This window comes from Eschrichtius robustus, chromosome 6 (genome assembly GCF_028021215.1).
Source record: "Eschrichtius robustus isolate mEscRob2 chromosome 6, mEscRob2.pri, whole genome shotgun sequence".
Classification (NCBI taxonomy): domain Eukaryota; kingdom Metazoa; phylum Chordata; class Mammalia; order Artiodactyla; family Eschrichtiidae; genus Eschrichtius; species Eschrichtius robustus.
The window spans coordinates 10,732,586-10,753,209 of NC_090829.1; the positions used below are offsets into that span (position 1 = coordinate 10,732,586).

At 43.3% G+C, this 20,624-nt stretch overlaps 1 protein-coding gene across 1 annotated transcript in view; it reads left to right on the forward strand.

Annotated features, from left to right (window-relative positions):
• RFTN1 (raftlin, lipid raft linker 1) overlaps positions 1-20,624 on the forward strand; it is a 199,972-nt gene that overhangs the window by 68,667 nt on the left and 110,681 nt on the right. The window contains exon 3 of the mRNA XM_068545867.1: positions 8,566-8,752. Coding sequence (XP_068401968.1) covers positions 8,566-8,752 — 187 coding nt within the window. The remainder of the gene's footprint in view (positions 1-8,565; positions 8,753-20,624) is intronic.

Sequence of the window (20,624 nt, forward strand, 5' to 3'; positions counted from 1 at the left end):
GAGCCTGGATGTGTGTTTTTTTTTAAGTTTCAGAAACATGAGTTAATTTGATAAAAAGATGACAGAAGTCTGAATTTGAAAATCCTAAAATGAAAGGTTTATGCCACAGATTTAGAAATAACACAGAAGACACGGGCTGCAAACATTATTTAAAAAATCGAATTCCTGAGACTTCCCTGGCGGCCCAGTGGTTAAGACTCCGCGTTTCCACTGCAGGGGCCGCAGGTTCGATCCCTGATCGGGGAACTAAGATCCCGTATGCTGCGCGGCGTGGCCAAAAAAAAAAAATTGAATTCCTATTTTTTACTTATACAGTGAAAAACCCCACATCGAAAAGTGATTGATTTTAGTTTTTTGCTAAATTGGATCTACTGCAAAGTCCAGCCAGATTGACGTTATAGAAATGGTGGCCTTCAAGGAAATTAGAGAAAAAAGGATTTGTTTGAACAGTGTCATTATCAGCTCCACCTGAGAAGGAAATGACCTGGGGGAGATGGTGTCTTTCTCTCCTGTTGGGCGCCCTGGTATTGACAGATCCATTAGTGGATGCAATTAGAAAAGCAAAGTTGGACTTTGAGTAATTAGGTTAAAGTCACAAATGATTGCTGGGCAAAATCATAGGAGCTGTTGCGGGTCAGCCTGTGTTGCCTGCTGTAGAGACTTGAGTGAGATGTGAGGTCATTGTGCACAGCGCTTTCTTTCTTGTGTTGGAAGCTGGTACCTTCCCTGTAATGAAGTTTGAAGTAGAAGAAACATCGCTTTGGCTCTTCTGCAGATGTCCGAAGGGCTTCGTTTCCAGGGAGTAAACAGGGCTGCAGAATGTTTCTGCTAAACAAACATAGTCATAGCAAAAATACAATCTCCTTTATCCCAGGAGTGTTAAGAAATATGTGGTTTTGTGGATTATGCTTTTTCCCCTGTTTTCTTTCTTTTTAAACTCCTGGAATAATGGTTTATTTATTTATATGGAGTTATTTTCTGAAACAAAAAAACCCCACTTATTTCAAAACAAAACCTTTGGACTCTCATGTTACCCAAAATACCTTTCTAACAGTACTTTCTGTGTTTTGATTTTAAAAAAAGCCTCTTATTGGTAATTGAATGAGGGAAAAAAAGATTTCCAAGGGATTTGAAATATAGTTATGTGGTTCTAACCTCTTTGTTCATGTCTACATCAGTATAGAAAAGGGAGGGATTTGGAATTAACATATACACACTACTATCTATAAAATCGGTAACCAACAAGGACCTACTGTATGGCACAAGGAACTATACTTAATATTTTGTAATAACCTGAAAGGGAAAAGAATCTGAAAAAGAATATACATATATGTATGTATGTATAACTGCATCACTTTGCTGTACACCTGAAACTAACACAACATTGTAAATCAACTAACTTCAGTTTTAAAAAAATGTGATATATACATACAATGGAATATTATTCAGCCTTAAAAAAGAAAGAAATCCTGACGCATGCTGCAACATAGATGAACTTTGAAGAAATTATGCTAAGTGAAATAAGCCAGTCACAAAAGGACAAATATATGATTTCCCTGGGATGAGGTACCTCCAGTAGTCAAATTCATAGAGACAGAAAGTAGAAAGGAAATAGAGGCATGTGTCAAATACCTGCGGACATGTCCTTGAAGACTTGGATAAGTCGTGATGATGTGGGAATGAGCACACTGGTAAGCTGGTCATTGCCTGACTGGCAGTCACACCATCCCTTGGCAGTGCCACCATCAGGGATGGGAAGGGCGTGGGGCATCCATCCTCCCACGTTTATCAAATGCCCCAGCCAGATACTGCGACCTACCAGGTCTTGGCTTTGGGCCATATGGGGTGGAAAATAAAATAGGACTTACTTGCCAAATCTAAAGATTAGGAGAGTTTCTATGAGGATCAAGATTTCTGACTTCTTGAAGGTAAGAATTAGACATTCTGGCACCAATGGGCCCACGTGCCCATTGGCGGTAACCAAGCTAGAAAGACAAGATGCCACCCCCTTGGGGAGGTGGGCCCTCCGTGTTCACTGCTCATCCCCTGGCTCTGTCTCTTGCTTACTTTATCCGTCTGGGCCCTGGGGCCCCAGTTCCTGGCCTTGGGATCTGTCCCAGACCTGCTACAGGTCATAGGATGAGACCCAGCCCCTGCCAGGCTGGAGAACCAGGCTTTGCACAGCAGCAGCATGAGTCCCCGTATGGGAAGAAGACAGCTCCCTGAGCGGGAGCACAGGGATGTCCAGCCTGGACCCCGGCTTGCAGGCTGATTGCTGTGAACCAAGTGTGTGGAACAAGACAGTTTAGAAAGTGGAGAGAAAAGTGTGACCTTCAAATGGGTGTTGGGCCCTAATGGTGACACTTCCTCAGACTGGAGGGTAACACTGGCCCATCAGTGCCCTCATCTTCAGCGGTGACTTTTATCCTGCTGCACCAGCAGCAGATTCTCTTCCTGCCTCTCTCTCCGTCTCTCTACCCACCCAAACATGTGGTTGTTCCTTATTCTCATTTTGGCTCTGGTTTGGGAGGACTCTTTCAGTTCACGTTGGAAACGTTTATTGTATTCTCCAATGTCACTTTTTAGTTAGAAACTTGTACCTTAGTCTCCAAATTGAAATGATAACATCATTGCATTTTAAAGTTGGAAGCTCCTTTTGGAATTGCCTGTCCGGGGTCTTCATTTTAAAAATGAGGGACCCAAGAGATGGGGTGGGAATTACGTGACTTGCCCAAGGTTATGTAATTTGTAAATGAAATCAGGCAAATATTGCAAAACGAAAATAGTGGAGAGGTCATTCTGATGGGTGGGGTGAGAAATAGACCAAGAGCCCACGATTGGTCTGTTCATCCAAACAGATAAGTCATTCCCTTGTTTGTTTTCCTAGTAGTAATACTGGGGGATTGGTCACTTTACAAGAACCAGGGTTTCTTTTTAAGGTTAAGGTTCAAAAAGAAACGTGAAATTAGGCCTTTAATCACGTTTACAGTTGGCGCTGTTTTTTTTTTTTTATTATAGGATAGTTGAGATTCATTTTTATTTGTTTTTTTAACCATGAAGCTCAACTTTGACAGCATGCATACCAAAAATTAAAGCTATAAAATTGCTGAGTTTTGACAGGAGATACATTTTTAGATTTGAAGATAAAAATTTTAAAGGTATTATGTTTCATTCAGGAAGCATTTAGCTATAAAGTGGTTGATTGACTAATATTTTTAGGGCACTGATTTGGCGCGTGGAGGTGAAGGGCTGTGGATGGGGATGGGGAGGATTTAATGTCCCAGCACCGAATTGTCATCAGCCGCTGCAGCGGGCCAGTCCATCGCCACTCCCAGCACCACTGAACTCCGTTGTTCGGAGCTCCATCGATTACGCATGCATCCTTACACATGTAAGGATCCCATGTGATCCTTACAACCACTCTCTGATGGAAGACCGGCCCACGTTGTCATCTCCGTTTTATACGCGGAAACTGACTGTTCACAGGCCCGGGATGGATGCCAGTGTGAAGCATAGCTGATCCTAGAATCCCAAGTCTTCTAAACATGTCAACTGCTTTTATTCATTTTTTAAATTATAGGATCATGCATAAGAGGAAAGAAACATACAAATTATAAAAATCTTGGCACAGGTTTATTTTACTGTAGCAGAAAGAGTCTGAAATACTCGAAACATTTACAAAATACCGACCTGTAGAGACTGATTTTGAGGTCTCGTATTTGATGACTCACAGATGCTCTTTATGTACAGTTTTATGAAAGAAGAGGGGATCTTTGTGCCGTGTGGTATTTTTAGGTCTGATGGATATTATAAAATTACCCTCCAGAAGGGCTTACACTCCTACCAAAAGTCCATTCAGTTTTTTAAATAAAACAACCAGTGTCTGTGCCACACACGCTTCTGTTGCTTCGTCATCTCCTGACAGCGCAGGAGACCTGCCCCTGGTTCCCCTGGAACAACCTACATACAGGCCCACTCCTGTCATTCGCAGGGCCGCGGACAAGAGGGCAAGAGATGTTGGGCTGGGCCGGCACTAGGGTGAGGCAAGTGAGACAACGTCTTTTACAAAGAGGAGATCAGTAACAGGGCTGTGCCGAGCTTGAGGCAAAAGAAAAATCAATAATACGGATGCTGTCTTTAGTAAAATTTTTGATAGTTTGTTCATTATGGACTTTCGGCATTCATGTTCACTTTTTAACATATTGCATTTAATGTTGATTCGTACTGGTTACTGAGTTTTTGGTGCTCCTTAAATGTTGCCCCCGCAACAGTGTCTCCCCACTCGCCTTGCCCTAGTCTCTGTGCCGCCTTGGGCCTGGGGGTGCACACAGACTGGGGGAGAAGCCTGTGCAGACCGTCGCAGTGGGCCTGGGGCTGCCACGGCAGGGACAGCCAGGGTCCTGGCTGTGTGGAGTTGGGGTGCAGGTCACAGGTGGGTGTGTGCCCTTAGATCCATAGGTTCTCTGCCCTTTGGAGGAGTGCCAGAGGGAAACCCTCTAGAAGGTAGTTCTCAGCCTCTTAATCTCCTCGAGGGCTTGTGAAGACATAGATGGCTCCGATTCCGATTCAGTAGGTCTGGGGTGGTGCCCAAGGGTCTCCATTTCCAAGGATTTTGGGTGTTGCCTCTGCTGCTGGACGGTGGGGCAGGCTTGGAGAGGCTGCCTCTCTGGCCCGCCGAGTTGCTGTGCCTAGGAGTGTGGACGGGCTCAGCATTCTTTCCAGACTTACCTTCAAGATTTTTTTCTATCTGGCGGCATATGTAGAATGTACTCTTCAAGGGAAAGATTGCATGCTTTCCAGCTTTCCCGGCCAGCCTTATCTTTGTCACTGTTATTCATGGCGATTTCTCCAGGATGCTGGACACTTGCTTTAGAATGAATCATTGCTGTAGATTTTTCTTCCTGTAAATTTCTTGCCTGATGTCTGGAAATGACGGCTACAGTGGCTGATGTTAAGAGTGTTCTTAAGTACCCCTAGATTTTGTTTTTAAGTTTGTTTTAAAGTAACACAATATTTTAAAAAATACATTAAAATTTTAAATATTTTTCACATGTAAAGAAGAAAATTAAAATGTCTCATAAACCCTCCACCCAGATGATTGCTGTATTGACGGTAATAGTATTGAAAGTACAAAATAAAGTAAAAACTACTTTCTCATCCTCACCTCCCTACTCCAGTCTCTCCAATATTGATGTTTTTGTTATTTCTTCCAGAAAAAAATTTTATTCATGTCTATCTATCCTTCTAATTTTTTTATACTAAAGTATCCTACGATAAACACTGTTAGACACCTTGTCTCTTAACTTAGTCATGAATCTTGGGCACATTTTCATCCGCATGTAACACATATTAATGGTTCAGAGGATTCATCATTGGGGTGTCCCAGTGTTGAGCTAGCCCTTCAATGAAGAACTCCTTGGTTCTAGGTTTCTGCTGTTGTGATGACCCTGTAGTGAATATCTTTGCCCATATATCTTGAGAAACATTTCGGAGTCCAGCCATAGGCATAATACTCAGTGGCGAGGTTGCTGGACAAAGTGCAAATGCACTTTTAGGATTGAGGGAAAATACCACATGGCCCTCCAGAAAGGTTCACCACTATCAACCGCCATGAGCATGAGTGTTTCTCCAACATTCTTGCCCACGATGGAGATCACAGAAGTAAAAGAAGAAAAAAAAATCAATTTAAATAGCAATAAAATATAAAATAACTAGGAATAAACTTCACAAGTGTGCAGTATGTATGTGAAGAAAATTTTAATATGCACCCGAGGGACCCCAAAAGAGTCTTGAATAAGGGAAAATCATGCAATGTTCTTGGATGGAAACTTGTAGCATGATGAAAATATCCATTCTCGGGAGGTTGATGTTGTTAACTTTCTGTAAGATATTGTTTGGCTTCAATTTCCAATTCCTGTGGATTAAAAATATAATCAAATAGTGTGAGGGGGAGCAATAAATTAGGAGTTTGGGATTAACATATCCACACTACTATATATAAAATAGATAACCTACAAGGACCTACTGTATAGCACAGGGAACTATATTCAATATCTTGTAATAACCTATAATGGAAAAGAATCTGAAGAAAAATAGACATATATAGATATGTATAACTGAATCACTTTGCTGTACACCTGAAAGTAACACAACATCGTAAATTAACTATACTTCAATTTAAAAAATGGTTAAAAAGAAAAAAAATCCATTCTCTCTCAGTTCAGCTATAATTTGAACATGATCCGATAATAGTATCAACAAGATTTTTTTTTTGAGGGACAGTTTGATGAGCTGATTTTAAAGACCATTTGGAAAAGCAAATAATTGAGAAGAAACAGGAAGATTCAGAAAATAAACAGGAAGATAGGAAGATTCAGGAAATAGCCTGACCAGATTTTAAAACATAATATGAAACTAAAATTGTTAGATTAATAGATCACAGTCATAGACTTAAATATACTTAAGAATATAACATATGATAAAGGTGACATCTCAAATCAATGTGGAAAAATGGATAAACTGGGGGGTGGGTGGGAAAGGTTGAATTCATATTGCATAAATTCCAAATGGAGCAAAGATTTACATGCAAAAACTGAAATATTACTACAGGAAATCACAAGAGAATTGTTTTCTATTCCAGGTCTCTCTGCTATGACATAAAACTCAGAAGCCATTGAAGGCAAGATTGATAAATTCAACTTTATTAAAAAAAATTATTCATGGAAAAACCCATGTCATGCAAAGTCAAAAGACAATAATTTGGGAAAGATATTTGCAACTGTTATTACGAATAAGAACTGAATTTCCTAATATATAAAGAGTTACTACAAATCAATAGAAAAAAGACCGATAACCCAGTAGAAAACTAGGCAAAGATTTTGAACAGTTAACAGAAAAGGCAACATAAATAGCATTTAAACATGATACGTTTAATAAGAAAAAATACAAATTACATAATGAGAAATATAAATTACCACCTCACAGGGATCATTTTTTTCGCTGTGAGATTAGCCAGGGCGTGGGAAAAGAAATACCTTTGTGGGGCTTCCCTGGTGGTGCAGTGGTTGAGAATCTGCCTGCCAATGCAGGGGACACGGGTTCGAGCCCTGGTCTGGGAAGATCCCACATGCCACGGAGCAACTAGGCCCGTGAGCCACAATTACTGAGCCTGCGCATCTGGAGCCTGTGCTCCGCAACAAGAGAGGCCGTGATAGTGAGAGGCCCGCGCACCGCGATGAAGAGTGGCCCCCACTTGCCGCAACTAGAGAAAGCCCTCGCACAGAAAAAATGAAGACCCAACACAGCCATAAATAAATAAATAAATAAATAAATAAATAAATAAAAAGAACTATCTTCAAAAAAAAAAAAGAAATATCTTTGTACCTCACTGATAAACGTAAACCCTTACTGCACTGTGGAGGAGATTTGGCAGTCTCTAAAAAAATTACAATGCATTTATCTTGAGCCCAGCAATTCCACACCTAGGAATTAACTTTTTTAGGTATACTGTACATGAATGCATGTGAAATCATGTAGGAGTGGTGTTTTTCATTGCAGTATAACTTATGAAAGCAAAAGTTTGAATAATCTGTGGTACCTCACACAGTGGAGCAGTTGTGCAGCTGTAAAAAGAATGAGGAAGAGCTCTGTGTGCTGCCATGGAATGATCTCCAAGAAAAGGATACTGTTAATTGATAAAAATGGATAAAAAGCTGGGTTGTAACATTATCCTACCATTTGTGTAAAAAAAGTGAGATAGATATATAGACTTATTTGTGTACAGATTCAGCGGTTATTAACATATATACAAAAGAAAATGGATAATACTGATTGCCTCTAGGGAAAGAGCCTGAGGGGCGGGGGATTGGGCTGGAAGACTTGTCACTTGAATCTGTTGACTTCTGAAATCTTGTCTGCCCTTCTCAAAAAGGTTTTTTTAAACCCCAATTTTAAACTAATTCAATAGGGGGAAAACATTTATTTGTTTTGTTATGCATAGTTCTAATGTTGAGTTAATTTGAGTGTCCTTTCAAGTATTGATTACCCTTTTATGCTTTTCAGGCAATTGCCTGTTTGTATATTTGGCCCATATTTCTTTTTCTTGTTTTTGTTCTTGTTTCTGTTTTTTGCCTGTTAAAGAAATTACCCTTTAGTCTTAAGTGGCACAGAAATGTTGTTTGGTCTGTCTTTGGACTGTGTTTTGCTGCTGCTTTTTGCCACCCGGCAATTTTACGTTTGTTTGCAGTTGTCATCGTCTTGGGATCCTCCTCCTTCTTCATTTCTTTTTAATTTTCTGAGGGGGTGGAAGTGACTTTTCCAGTGTGATCTCTGAGAAACTGGCTCTAATTTTAAGCCATCCAATCATCAGTACTTAGGGATGAGTTGGAAATTAACCAGCTGTTTTGTCGGTTTTTTTGAAGACAGTAGTTAAGATGGGAACAAGACTCATGTGACTGAGAGGCGACCTGGAGATTTTCTGCTGAGCTGAGGGGAGAGGGATGTGGATGGGGTGGGGTGGCCAGTCTGGGTGGGTCTCTGATGAGCCTCCCCTCTCTCCACTCCCAGCCGAGCTCCCACGGGCCTCGGCCGTGAGGCTGGCCTCCCTTCGTGACCTGCCCGCGCAGCTGCTGGAGCTGTACCAGCAGGGCTTCTCGCTGGTGGCCCTGCACCCCTTCGTGCAGCCAACCCATGAGCGGGAGAAGACGCCCCTCGAGCACATCTTCAGGGCCATCCTGATCAAGAAAGCCGACAGGTAAGGCCTCTGAGGGTGGGCGGTTAGCTTAGCATCATGAGGTGCCTAATGTGTGTTGAATGAAGAAGGGAGGGGAAAGGATTAGGGTTTGCGGGAGTGTGTGTGTGGAGTTTGCATCTGTTCCCAGGGCCTCTGCCCTCTGACAGGTAAGGCCAAACATTAGACAACCAAAGAGTTTCATAGCGTCTTGCAACTGTCCACACCAGACGGCATAAGTAGAGAATCCACGTTACATCCTTTCCTCCTTTAATTTACTGGATTACACTCAGCTAGAAAACTGTCTCCTTGAGCTGTACTCCCAGAAGAGAGCAGCTAGGGAAAGTATACTACTATTAATCTGCAAAGCATGGCTGGATGACACACTTTGGTTAGAGGCTGTCTACAAACTTCATATCTTCCCCCAAACTCCAGAAATACTTGAGTATTTTGAACCCATCATACTTTCTGTCAATCACTTGGGAGGAAAAACAAAATTCACTTGAATCAAGTCCTGTAATTGATTTGGTCTTGATTTTGATTTTCAGGGCTTGGACGATGTTTTTCAATATGGCTTTCCCAAGAATGCTTACTCTTATATTTTTATTGGGTCTAATTAGGAAAAGAGAGGTAGAGATTGGTTTTTCAAAAAGAGCAATATTAATTTTAAATGCTTTTTAAAAAAACGATGAAGGGGCGCAGAGGGATAAACTAGGACCTTGGGATTAACATATACATACTACTATATATCAGTATAAAATGGATAACCAACAAGGACCTACTTACTGTGTAGCACAGGGAACTAAATATTTTGTAATAACCTATAAGGGAAAAGAATCTGTAAGAGAATATACATATATATGTATCTAAGTCTGAATCACTTTGCTGTACACCTGAAACTAATACAACATTTTAAATCAACTATACTCCAATAAAAATAAATGAGTGAATAAATAAATAAAAACAATGAAGGTGGGATAGAAAGCACATTATGTTTCTGCTGCTCTTGTAAAAATAAAAATTGAAAGCCTGGCAAAGGAAATCAGATCTGTCTTTTGGCCAGTTATCGTGGGAGAAATGACAACATGTGCTGTATTTCAAAAAGAGAGAGAGTAGAACAACTGCCCGTCTTCCTCGCTTGCTTTGCCTGCTGAACAGACGTTTGGCTGGTGATCTCAGGAGGGACAGCTGTGGGACGTGAGGCTGTGTGACGAAGACGGACCCCTCTCTCCTGGCCAGCAGAGTTCTTTACTTCTTCACGGCTGATCGAGCTCTGGGGCGCTCAGTCCATGTTAATTTACGTTAGAATTTGAAGTGAAAGGTGGCGTCCGCCTTTGGTAACATCCAGAATTACCATGGTTTTTGCAGAGTGAAACTTTTCTCAATGTCTGCCTTTTTTGCACATTGGTTTCTTTATGTTGAGTGGCAGTGGGTCAATATCTGGTCAATCACAAGAGGAAATTGTTCTGGGAGCCCTAGTGGTTTTAGGTCCCACTGACACATGGGACGTATGACAATAGGTCTCACTTATTGAGCGCTCACTGTGTGCCAGGCTTTGTAAGTATCACAGCATCCTTATAATCAGCCTATGAGGTAGGTACTGCTTTTATTTCCATCTTAAAGACGAGGAAGCTGAGGCCCAGACATGGAGTTAGTTATCAAGGTGGCAGACATGGCAGCAAACATCCTCCCCGGCAGGCTGACTCCTGTACCTGCATGCGAGCCCTGATGTGAAGCACCTGATGTGTTCCTGCACCCATGATTCTGTGGATGACCACTTTATGAAAAGAAGTGGGAGAGTGCATATTTGATTTTTAGATAAGGTGGTAATTTCTGTACTCTACCTTTCCTCCATTTTACCACTTAACAGTCTTCAAATAAATCAGAATTTCAGAAAAGAGACAAAATAAGACCAACTTACCATGTGCCTTCCTAGTTACCTAAGACATTCATTGGGCTCCAGTGTTTCCGTTCCGTAGGCCATTCCATTGGCCTTGATGTGTGGAGGGGACAAAAGTCCGCTCTGGTCAGGACACAGGAGTATCCCTCTGTATAATGCCACTATAGGTGACGCTAGCACAGGACTTGCCATGAAGTCAGCAGATCATAAATGAACTTGATTCTAAATGTGAAGGTGTCTTTTTTCCCCTGCTCTGGAGCAGCCCTTCTCAAACTTTGATGTGCCTTCTTTGAATCTCCTGGGGATATTGTTCAAATGCAGAGTCTGATTCAGAAGGTCTGGGGTGGGGCCTGGTACTCTACATTTCTAACACGTTCCCAAGTGATGCCGTTGCTGGTGGTCCGTGGACCACACTTAGAGTAGCAAGGGCATAAGGACCTGTCTGCTTCTGTCTGGCTCAGTGCCTGACACTCACCAACACCACTTGACTCCCAGGGAGAGTTTTGAGCATCAGGAAAGGGGAGAAAGCACATAGGGCACCTGATTGGAGGGCCTGTGTTCTGTGCTGCACTTGGCTCCTAACAGGTGATGTCGTGTAAGGGGCACATCAGTAGATTTTTCTGGGCCTCCATTTTCTAGCTGGTACGATGTGGGATTTGTACTAAATGATTTGCAGGACCTGAGCCAACTCTATATTGTAGTCTGATTGGATGAAGTGGGCAAGAAAGCTTCTCTGCAGGAATAAGAAATAAACGATCCCATTTTAGGCATAGTTCATTACAAGCCAGCGGTGGAGCTGGGGCGTTCAGTAGGGGTTCTTTCCTCCCGCTGAGGACAGGCCCTGAGCTAATGAACTTACTTTCCAGAAGAGAAAATGGGTCAAGCTATTAAGAAGAAGGAGGCATGGAGGGTTTTCAAGAAAGGGAAGATGACATTGTCCTTGAGTTTGAGTTCACTCTATCCAGAGTGTCTGGACCACCTGCCTGGATGACTTTAATGAACATTCCAGCTCCTTAATAAGCAGATACAGAGGAAGAATTGCTTGGATAACTTGGTGCCAGATCTTTGAAACTGGCCCCCACCCTTTTAAAGGAAGTTGCAAAAGCTTGGTAATTTGCCAAGTATGGTAATGAGAATGGTAATTTGCCATTCTCGTGACAAAAATGACCAAGAGAATTTCCCCCACTTCTGTTTAGTATTGCATTATACAATTTTAAAGTTCAGGCATTTTCTCCCCTAGCAAATGCAATGACTGTATGTTTTTGCATCATGAGGAAAAGACCCCATGCTATGAAAAATAAACAAACAAAACCCAGCAGAACATTTTCTGTATCAGTAGGGAGTTGTTTGGTTTTTTTTTTTAAGTATTGATTTTAATCTAATGTTCATAAGGCAGCCTTTAGAAGCTCATTACCTGGTCTTTTTTTAAAAAAATTATTTAATTAATTTATTTTTGGCTGTGTTGGGTCTTCGTTGCCGCACGCAGGCTTTCTCTAGTTGCAGCGAGCGGGGACTACTCTTCGTTGTGGTGCACGGGCTTCTCACTGCGGTGGCTTCTCTTTGTTGCGGAGCACCGGCTCTACACGCCTGGGCTTCAGGAGTTGTGGCTCACGGGCTCTAGAGTGCAGGCTCAGTAGTTGTGGCGCACAGGCTTAGTTGCTCCACGGCATGTGGGGTCTTCCCGGACCAGGGCTTGAACCCGTGTCCCCTACATTGGCAAGTGAATTCTTAACCACTGCACCACCAGGGAAGTCCAGTAGGGAGTTTAAGTGGTAAAAAATGAAACAAAGGAAATCTTGTGTGATTAATTTTTAATATGGGCAGTTAATGGTATTTTTCACCAAGTCTGCCAAAGTTCTGACAGCTATAGATGCCGGTAAATGAAATGATTAGCTCTCAAAGAGGAGGTAAATGCCTTGGTTAATATTGTCTAAGTAGACAATATTGAAAGAGCTGTACATAAACTTTTTAGATTACTATCAGTTTAAATCAAGTTCATTAGCAAGAATCATCATGGAATGACTACTTGAAACTTGGATATCAACCTTAATGTGTTTGAAAGGTGAACATAAAGTTTGTAGCAAATAATTAGCCTTTGGGGTCTGCAGTAAGAGCAGGAAAAAAACCCCAGAACCATACAAGCTTGCATTCACTCACTCACTCATTGAGTCATTTGCAGACATTTAGCTTGTGCTCTTTGTAGGGTATCGTGCTAGGGACTCTACCTGGTGGAAAGGGAGAGGATGCAGGTGCAAGATTCAACTGCCCGCGGAACCTGCCTTCCAGGTACCTGCAGTTTACCTGAGAAAATAAGACATCCCTCACGCCATGGGAGTTTGGAAAAAGGAGAAGTCACCTCCTGCTGGAAAGAAAAACTAGGGAAATGTTTCAGGAGGAAACATTTCTTTCAGGTAGGCGTAGGAGTAATATGTCTGAAGTGGGAAGAGTTCATTCAAGTCTCATAATGAAATGTTTTCTAGTGAATTTTGAGTAATTTGAGAGCATCATGGACAGTCTAACTGTATCATCAGTTATTCCCAAAGCACAGTGCAGTAATGTTCCTCTGAGGCCTCTGCCATTTTGATAAATTTCACTTCAATCCATGAAAAATTGCCTGATCCTTTCTTCTGAAAATTTTGATAACTGCCATTCCATTTTAAGATGGCAGGCCAAACCACACATCTGACTCAGTTGTTCTTGATCCTAAGTGTGTTCAATTGAGTCAGTCAGTGGCTTTGAAAACTGACTCAAGAATGAATAGCCGAATATGAGATATTTGGTGTGTAAGTAAAAGGGCGATTGTACTTCCTTCTCTCAGGTCTTTCTTGGGAACACAGAGTGATTTGCAACAGACAATGTAGTTGCATTCACTCTGATTTCTAAGTACATTTAAGTTGTCCTTCGTTTTCTTCGGGCAGTTTTCCTTAGAACGAGTTGCCAAAGATCTTAAAACATGATGGCTAAGAGAAGTCAGTTATTAAGATGTCACTCTGATGTTTCATGAGTGTGGGTTTAATTCTAGGTCACTTTATGGCTGTAGACATAAGTACAGAAATGCATTGTGCCACTCCATTTTTCAGCTGTTACAGACTGTCGTTGTTCACACACAGAGCTAGTTCAGGGTGTCATTGATGTGTTTTTTCATCACTAATGGGTTGAAGCCATTTGGGTCCAGGTACCCTGGAATAATGCCTTATATGGTACAGGGAACCAGGACATATGTGCCCTCTGTCGACATTCATCAGGTGCCTTTTGGCTTAGGGTCAGGGAGTGGGGCACACAGAGGAGCTGCAGCTAATGCAGGGGGTGGGATTCCGAAACCCTGGTGGAGGGTGAAAAACGCATATAATCAAAGCTGCCCTTGAAAATCTCTTTAATTGCCCGTGAAATGTAATCCTGTAGCATCTCTCTACCCGATGATGCGGGCTTTCCTTCAGGACTAGATCAGATTGGTGTTTCCAACAATGAGCCCCGTGGGGAGTAAGTCGGTTTGGGTTTAGAGTGAGTGTTCATTAGAATCACACCTAGGGTGGTGAGATGCTTGCACCCAGAGAGGCGTCTGTGGGAACTAAGATAGAGAGAAGAGGATCTCCCCCCTCGCCCTGCCCCGCCCGCCGCTGTCTCACATCCATTCTGGAACACATCTGCCTGAGACTAGAATAACTAACACCGCTTTAAGTGGTAAACGTTTCCGCCCTTTGAGTTAGATTTTTCTAAGATAAATGAGCAAAGATCGCTCTAAAGAGCTCCCAGCTCTCAAGAAACTTATCTGCTAGGAAGATGTAAAGTCTATATGCAATTATGTGAATTATGCATATGTGAATTATGTGAATGCCCAGCTTAATCTATGGGTCTTGGTTTTTGTCTCTCACCTGGAATGTGTTAATGGGGGGGGGGGCTTCAGAAAGGGAGGCTCCGTGACTCCCATGGGCTCTGGGTCTGGACTGATGGGTAGATTTGAACAGGGGCACCAGGGGTGGGAAGGGCCTCCCAGGCAGGGGGACTGGCCCAGGGGAGCATGGAGCCTGGAAAAGCAGACCACGGATGATGTGGGGTGACTGGAGCGTGAGGTCCAGAGGGAGACGGGGAGAAAAGGCGTGAGAAGGGTGAGGGCCTGGATCAGGAGGCCTCTGATGGCCGGGCTAAGGAGTTTGAACTTTATCCTGAAGTCAGTGGGGAACCACTGCAATATTTCTGTTTTGTTTTAGAGGAACAACCATTGGAAGTGCTGAGTTTCCAAAAGCCTAAGAGGGGAGGAAAACGGAAGCTAAGAAAACATGGCACCTGTCATGGTGGGAGGTGATGGGTAGCTAAAGTCGCTTGTAGTGAGAAGGTGAGGGTATGTGTCCCATAGGAGGAAATATTGGATTTAATATTTAGCTAGAAAGGGACAGCATGGAGGAAGAGGGAGAATCGAAGTCTAAGTGAGCTTTTGACTCCGAGGGGCTGGGAGGGGTAACTGGAGGGGGCAGGGGTGGGGAGGGGAGGGGATGTGTCTGGGTGGGGTTTTCCCAGGAGCAGACCCCAGAGGAGGCTTCACATGCAAGTGATTATTAAGAAAGTGCTCCCAGGAGGAATCAGGAGCAGGGTCGTGGGGCAGGGAAGGGGAGGTAGCCAGCAAGGGTGGCTGGTCCTCTGGGGAGCCGTGAGTCCACCCTGAGGCTGGGGAGCTGGTTCTCACACTCCTGCATCCAGGAGCTGTTGGCCGTGAGCTTCCCCAGACACTTCCAGGTCTGGGGCACATCCAGGTGAAGCAGCTCCAATAGCCAAAGATGACTGCAAATCACGCAGAAGCTGGGGGGACACGCAGAACCGGGAGGGGGGATGGGAGGGACCTGGGTGGAAAATGGAAAGCATCCACCGTAGGAGGAGATGAATGGCATCAGTTTGGTCGTATCGTGTTTTGGCTGTTGCTGGTGACACATGTCCCTGGGAGGTGTCCCCCGGGGAGCCGGGAGCCAGGAGAGAAGGCCGAGCTGGGGGAGGCTGTGGAAAGCCATGTGAGGCCGGGATGACCCCACTTCTGTGCTGCTGACCGAGCCCCAGCTGCTGTGGTCCTCATTTTCCGTACCAGATGCTTCCAGTGATTCTTAGAAGGGATGCAGTGGCTTGCTGAGAGCTGTGCTGACTTGGCTCTCTTCCAAACTGACCATATGCTTGGAGCCTGAGAAGTTTTTCCTCTCCGACTGCACCAGCAAGCTGTTCTCACAAGTACTTACGAGCAGCACAGAGGCTTAACTGAGTCAACTCTGGCTGCTCAGTGTCAAGTGACGCAGAGAGAGACAATTCTGTTGGCTTTTTGCTGTTTTATTTCTAGGAAAGCAAATCTCAGAGTGTTCAGCTTTCCCCCTTGTTTCCCTTCTTAGGGTAGGATTCTGAAATCTTGACGACTCTGCCTTTGTCCTAAGACAGGGGCTTACAACGCAGATGCCTACAGGGGCCAGGCTCCTCAAGTGAGGACTCTCGGGTATTGGAGAGCCCATGCCGATCTCTGCTCCGTTGTTGCCAAGTGTTGTCAGATCTTGTACTTTTTTTAAGAAAAGCCAGAAATCTGGATTTTTATGTGAAAACTTCTCTTTTTTAACTGTTGCCTCGCTTTTTCAAAATAACATTGTGTATCCCTGACCCACCCCACTGGCTGCCATCTTGTAACCTTTAAGATTTCTGTGTGGTGCTTGCTTTGGGGGAGTTCATCACCCACCCTTTGAGCTGCCTGTTCTCCTTTCACACACAGCAATCATCAGACTTCTGACTCTCTTGTTACTGTTTTTCGTATGTCTGCCCACCTCCCCTCCCCCTTGCTAAATCTTCTTTCGTCTTTGGATTCCCATTACTTACTTAGAGTGCCAGGTGCTGAGTAGGTGTGGGCCAATAGAACTTTCCTGAATTGAGTGGAATAAAACCGTGCCGTGGAATTTTGCTACCAACTTTCACTAAACGACCATAAATCCATTGAAAGATAGATTTGTCTGTGGTTTACATATCTAACCAGTACCAAAAGTGCATCTTGTTAATGTAGCCACACAGCAGCATGGACCCCGAGTAATGGAACACACACACACACACACACACACACAGAAGATCCTTTCATTGCCAAATAGCAGTGATTTGCCACAAGAGTAATGTACGTTATTTTTCACTCTTTTTTTTTTTTTTTTTTCTTTTTAAAAACCATCCAAAGGATGGCCTTCAAAGGAAGGGAAATCTTTGTGGACCTTTAGTGGAGTACAAATGCATTACCTTGCTGTATGGTCAGGCCAATAAAGATGGCTGCTCTCTCGCTCTCTGTACATCCCCTGCTTGACCAGTACCTGCTTCACCTATACCCTACTCACAGGAGTGACCTTATTAAGTACTTGCCCCAGACCCCAGCTCGTGGTGGTTCTTATCAAGGGACAGTAAGGGGGTGCCCCTCTGCTGGTTTCCCTGGTAACTGATGAGGCAGCCTGATGTAATCCCCCTATAACTGGTAACCTCCCCTCTCGCTGGGCGTGAAGCCTGCCTTCAGGTTCTGCCTGCCTTTGGCCACACAAGGTGTGGTGTCCCTCCAAGACCTTGCTTCAGATGTGTAAGCTCCCCCATCCATGAAACCACTGATGTCTCTGTTGGTGACTCAGGGCTCTTTCTTCGGTCTTAAGGTCTTAAAGCCGGGCAAGTGCAGGCCTTGTAGGCCTGCGGGATGCAGCCCAGCGATTGCCTTTTTTTTTATAGCCCACAAGATAACATGAACCTTTTCTTTGGCATTTGAAAAGGGCAGAATTGGGAAAGTACAAAATTATATTGGAACTGAACAGAAAATTCTTTTAAAAATTATAGCCGAGAGTGTCCTCTTTAAGAAGCCTTGTGTCTCTTCATGTCTAATTTCTACCAATTACTTTGACTCTTGGGAGATTTATGGGGCTTCTAGAAAGAGGTTTCATAATTAAATGAAATACACAGGGGCTGGGGGCGCCTTCTGGGATGTGCCCTAGAAAACGCTCACACGCGAGGCTGGGCTTCAGCCTGGGGCATCTGATTGCTGGAATCACACGTGGGGAGGAAAAGTAACGCTGGGCCTAGTGGTGATTGACACGTGTTACTGTGGTGGAAAAACCGCAGCAGCTGGTTTATTCCCAGAGAGCAGAAACTGAGGAAGGGGGACTCAAAGTTCTTTTCTTAAATCAGGAGGGGAATAAAGGTGTTTGTTTAGCGTGGAGGTTGTTGTTTGGGGTTCGGATTTCGGAAGGGTCCCGCTCTTTGCCCACAGCTGCCCCTCACTGCTGGCGTGGGAGCATCCTTCATCAGCTTTCTCAAGCTTCCCGAGGTGTCGGGAGAACTTGATTAGCTCTCCAGGGCTGCCGCCCGCCCCCTGAGGAGCTGTCCAGCCTCACTGAAGATTACCTTAATGTATCCCTCCTATTTTCCCGCCTCACTCCTGAGTGACACCCTTTTCTGGCGTGTTGAAGTTTCAGGATTCACTGTTAATTATTGTGTTTGCACTTTCCAATCTAATATGCCGGTGTAAAGCCACATTCTCTTGGGGAAAGAGAGTTTTTTCCCATCCACACCCCTAAATGGCTTGCCTACCTATTCTTCTTCTGTCTCTCCAAGTGTCGGTCTTTATCCCAGCGGAGAGAACAGGAAAGCCGTGCGTGGTTCGTGTGAGACCTCATTACCCTCCCCGGTTTGATCGCTGTCGTTGATTGCCTGTGTCTTTCCCCACATTTTATACTTTATTTATTTTTTTGCCTCCTCTGAGAGAGAGAATTAGCATACTAGTGATTTCCAGTCTTTCTCAGAAGTCGTTTGGAATGGCAGAGAACAGCGAGCAGATATCCAAAACGCAGCAGCACAAACACTACATTTCTTTGAAATTTCCCGTTGATCTTAAAACCTGCGCAAATACTACCGTACCATGACATGTCTGTGTATGTTTTAAAATAAAGTAAATAATAGCCCTCTCCTCCCACACTGTACACACAATCTTTAAATTAAAATGGACTCTAGGAAGGTTTATTATGTGACATTGCAGGTGGGTTATAGGGACACTTACTGTTATGAGGGCCATGTGCACACAATATAGGTCATTTGGTTGCATACAGTTTTACTTGTGTTAGATTTTTGTATTTGCACACCTATTCCATATTAGATTTAAGAACTCAGATTGTCTTCCTGGCAAAGTCTTTTTTGTCTTTACTCTTCTTTGTCAATCAGAGGTAACTTAGATTGTGTCTGTTTCTCAAGCTAAGAAAGATGCAGTGGGCATTACCAGTGTTGGGGCCTGGAAAAGACTAGTACTCATTCAATTTTGCATTTTTAGCTATGAATGCAGTGGCAGGTGAGAAATAACTTCCAGATCCATATAAGTACATTGTTAGTGATTGCAGCGTTCTTGAGATCTTGATGTAATGATTATCTCTATGATCTATCTAGCTGTTTTCTATAATTTTTTAAGTGGTTGAAAGATGGAACCATTTTACAAAGAGGTAAATGCTGTAATGTGATTTAGTGGAATACATCATTTCATTTGCTTCCTATTTGGCGACCACAGGATGGAACTTAAAATGGCTACAAAGACTTTAAAAACCAAATTAGTAACTCGTATTCATACAACACCTGTTTCTGAGGGCCTGAGAGCACTTTTGCTTCATTCCTGTGTGTGTTAAGTGTTATAATTTTGTCTCACTATGTCCTCATGATGGTTGTTTTTTGTCGTTAATATTTGTTGAAAACATTATTACGCGTTCAGCCGAGGTTTTAGACTTCCTCTACTTTATAGCTAAAAGGTACTATTATCTTCAGTTATTCCTTGCTTCCATTTTATATCCTAAGAAAATTAGACTGAAGAAGTTACTAATGACTTCTCAGTACTGAAGTGTGGGGCAGGTGAGTGGGAGGGTGTGGTGGGGATGGGACTTATGTTCCATCTTGAGGCTCATGGCTCAGAAACACACCATCTTTCAGCTCAGGGGCCTGGAGCTTATGGAAGGGTCCTCAGAGAACTCCCAGAATCCTCTGGGCTTCACAGTATCAAGGGTCCCCGTAGCAAGGCTATGGGACCACAGGCCTGGTTACCCCCAAGCTGGTTTCAGGACATAGGGCTGCCACTGCAAACCAGCTGGAGCCCCCCAAATGGCTCCATTCAGCAGGCTAACTGGGCCTTGTCAGTTTCTGCACTGAACAGTTGTATGCCAATGACGGTTCTAAGGCCATTAGTGCACTATTTCCCTCTGTTCCCTAAAAGCAAAAGCAAAATGTACTAGGTGTCTGTGTCTTCTAAGGTAGTGACCCTTGTAAGAGAGAATGAGGTGAGAACAATCTGTGCTCTGGGGGGATTTATAACAACTTGAAATTTTCATCCTCGACTTCTATAGTTTAGGTCCCCGAAATTGCTCTGTCAGGCAACCTGGATCTTAACAAAAAGGCAACAAAGAGCCCATTTTTCTTGTGAAGAACATTTATATGTTTGCAGGCACTTCTTTTTTTAAAAAAAATTATTTTGTTGAAGTATAGTTGATTTACAATATTTTATTAATTTCTGCTGTACAGCAAAGTGATTCAGTTATACATAGATATACATTCTTTTTTTCATATTCTTTTCCATTATGGTTTATCACAGGATATTGAATATAGTTCCCTGTGCTATACCATGGGACCTTGTTGTCTATCCATTCTGTATATAATAGTTTGCATCTGCTAATCCCAAACTCCCACTCCATCCTTCCCCCACCCCCCTCCCCCTTGGCAACCACAAGTCTGTTCTCTATGTCTGTGAGTCTGCTCTGTTTTGTAGATAAGTTCATTAGTGTCATATTGACATTTTAGACTCACAGGCACTTCTTAATATGATTTACCATTTATGTTATTGGCCATCATAGCTACCATTTATTTGTTGCTGTGGCCAGAGTCCCTGCTCTTTGCTTCATGGTGTGCCTTGTCTTTCCTCTTGAAAGCCAAGATGAAGAAAACGGTACTTTCTTCAGAGTCACCCTTCTGATGGCATGGAGGAGCCAGCTT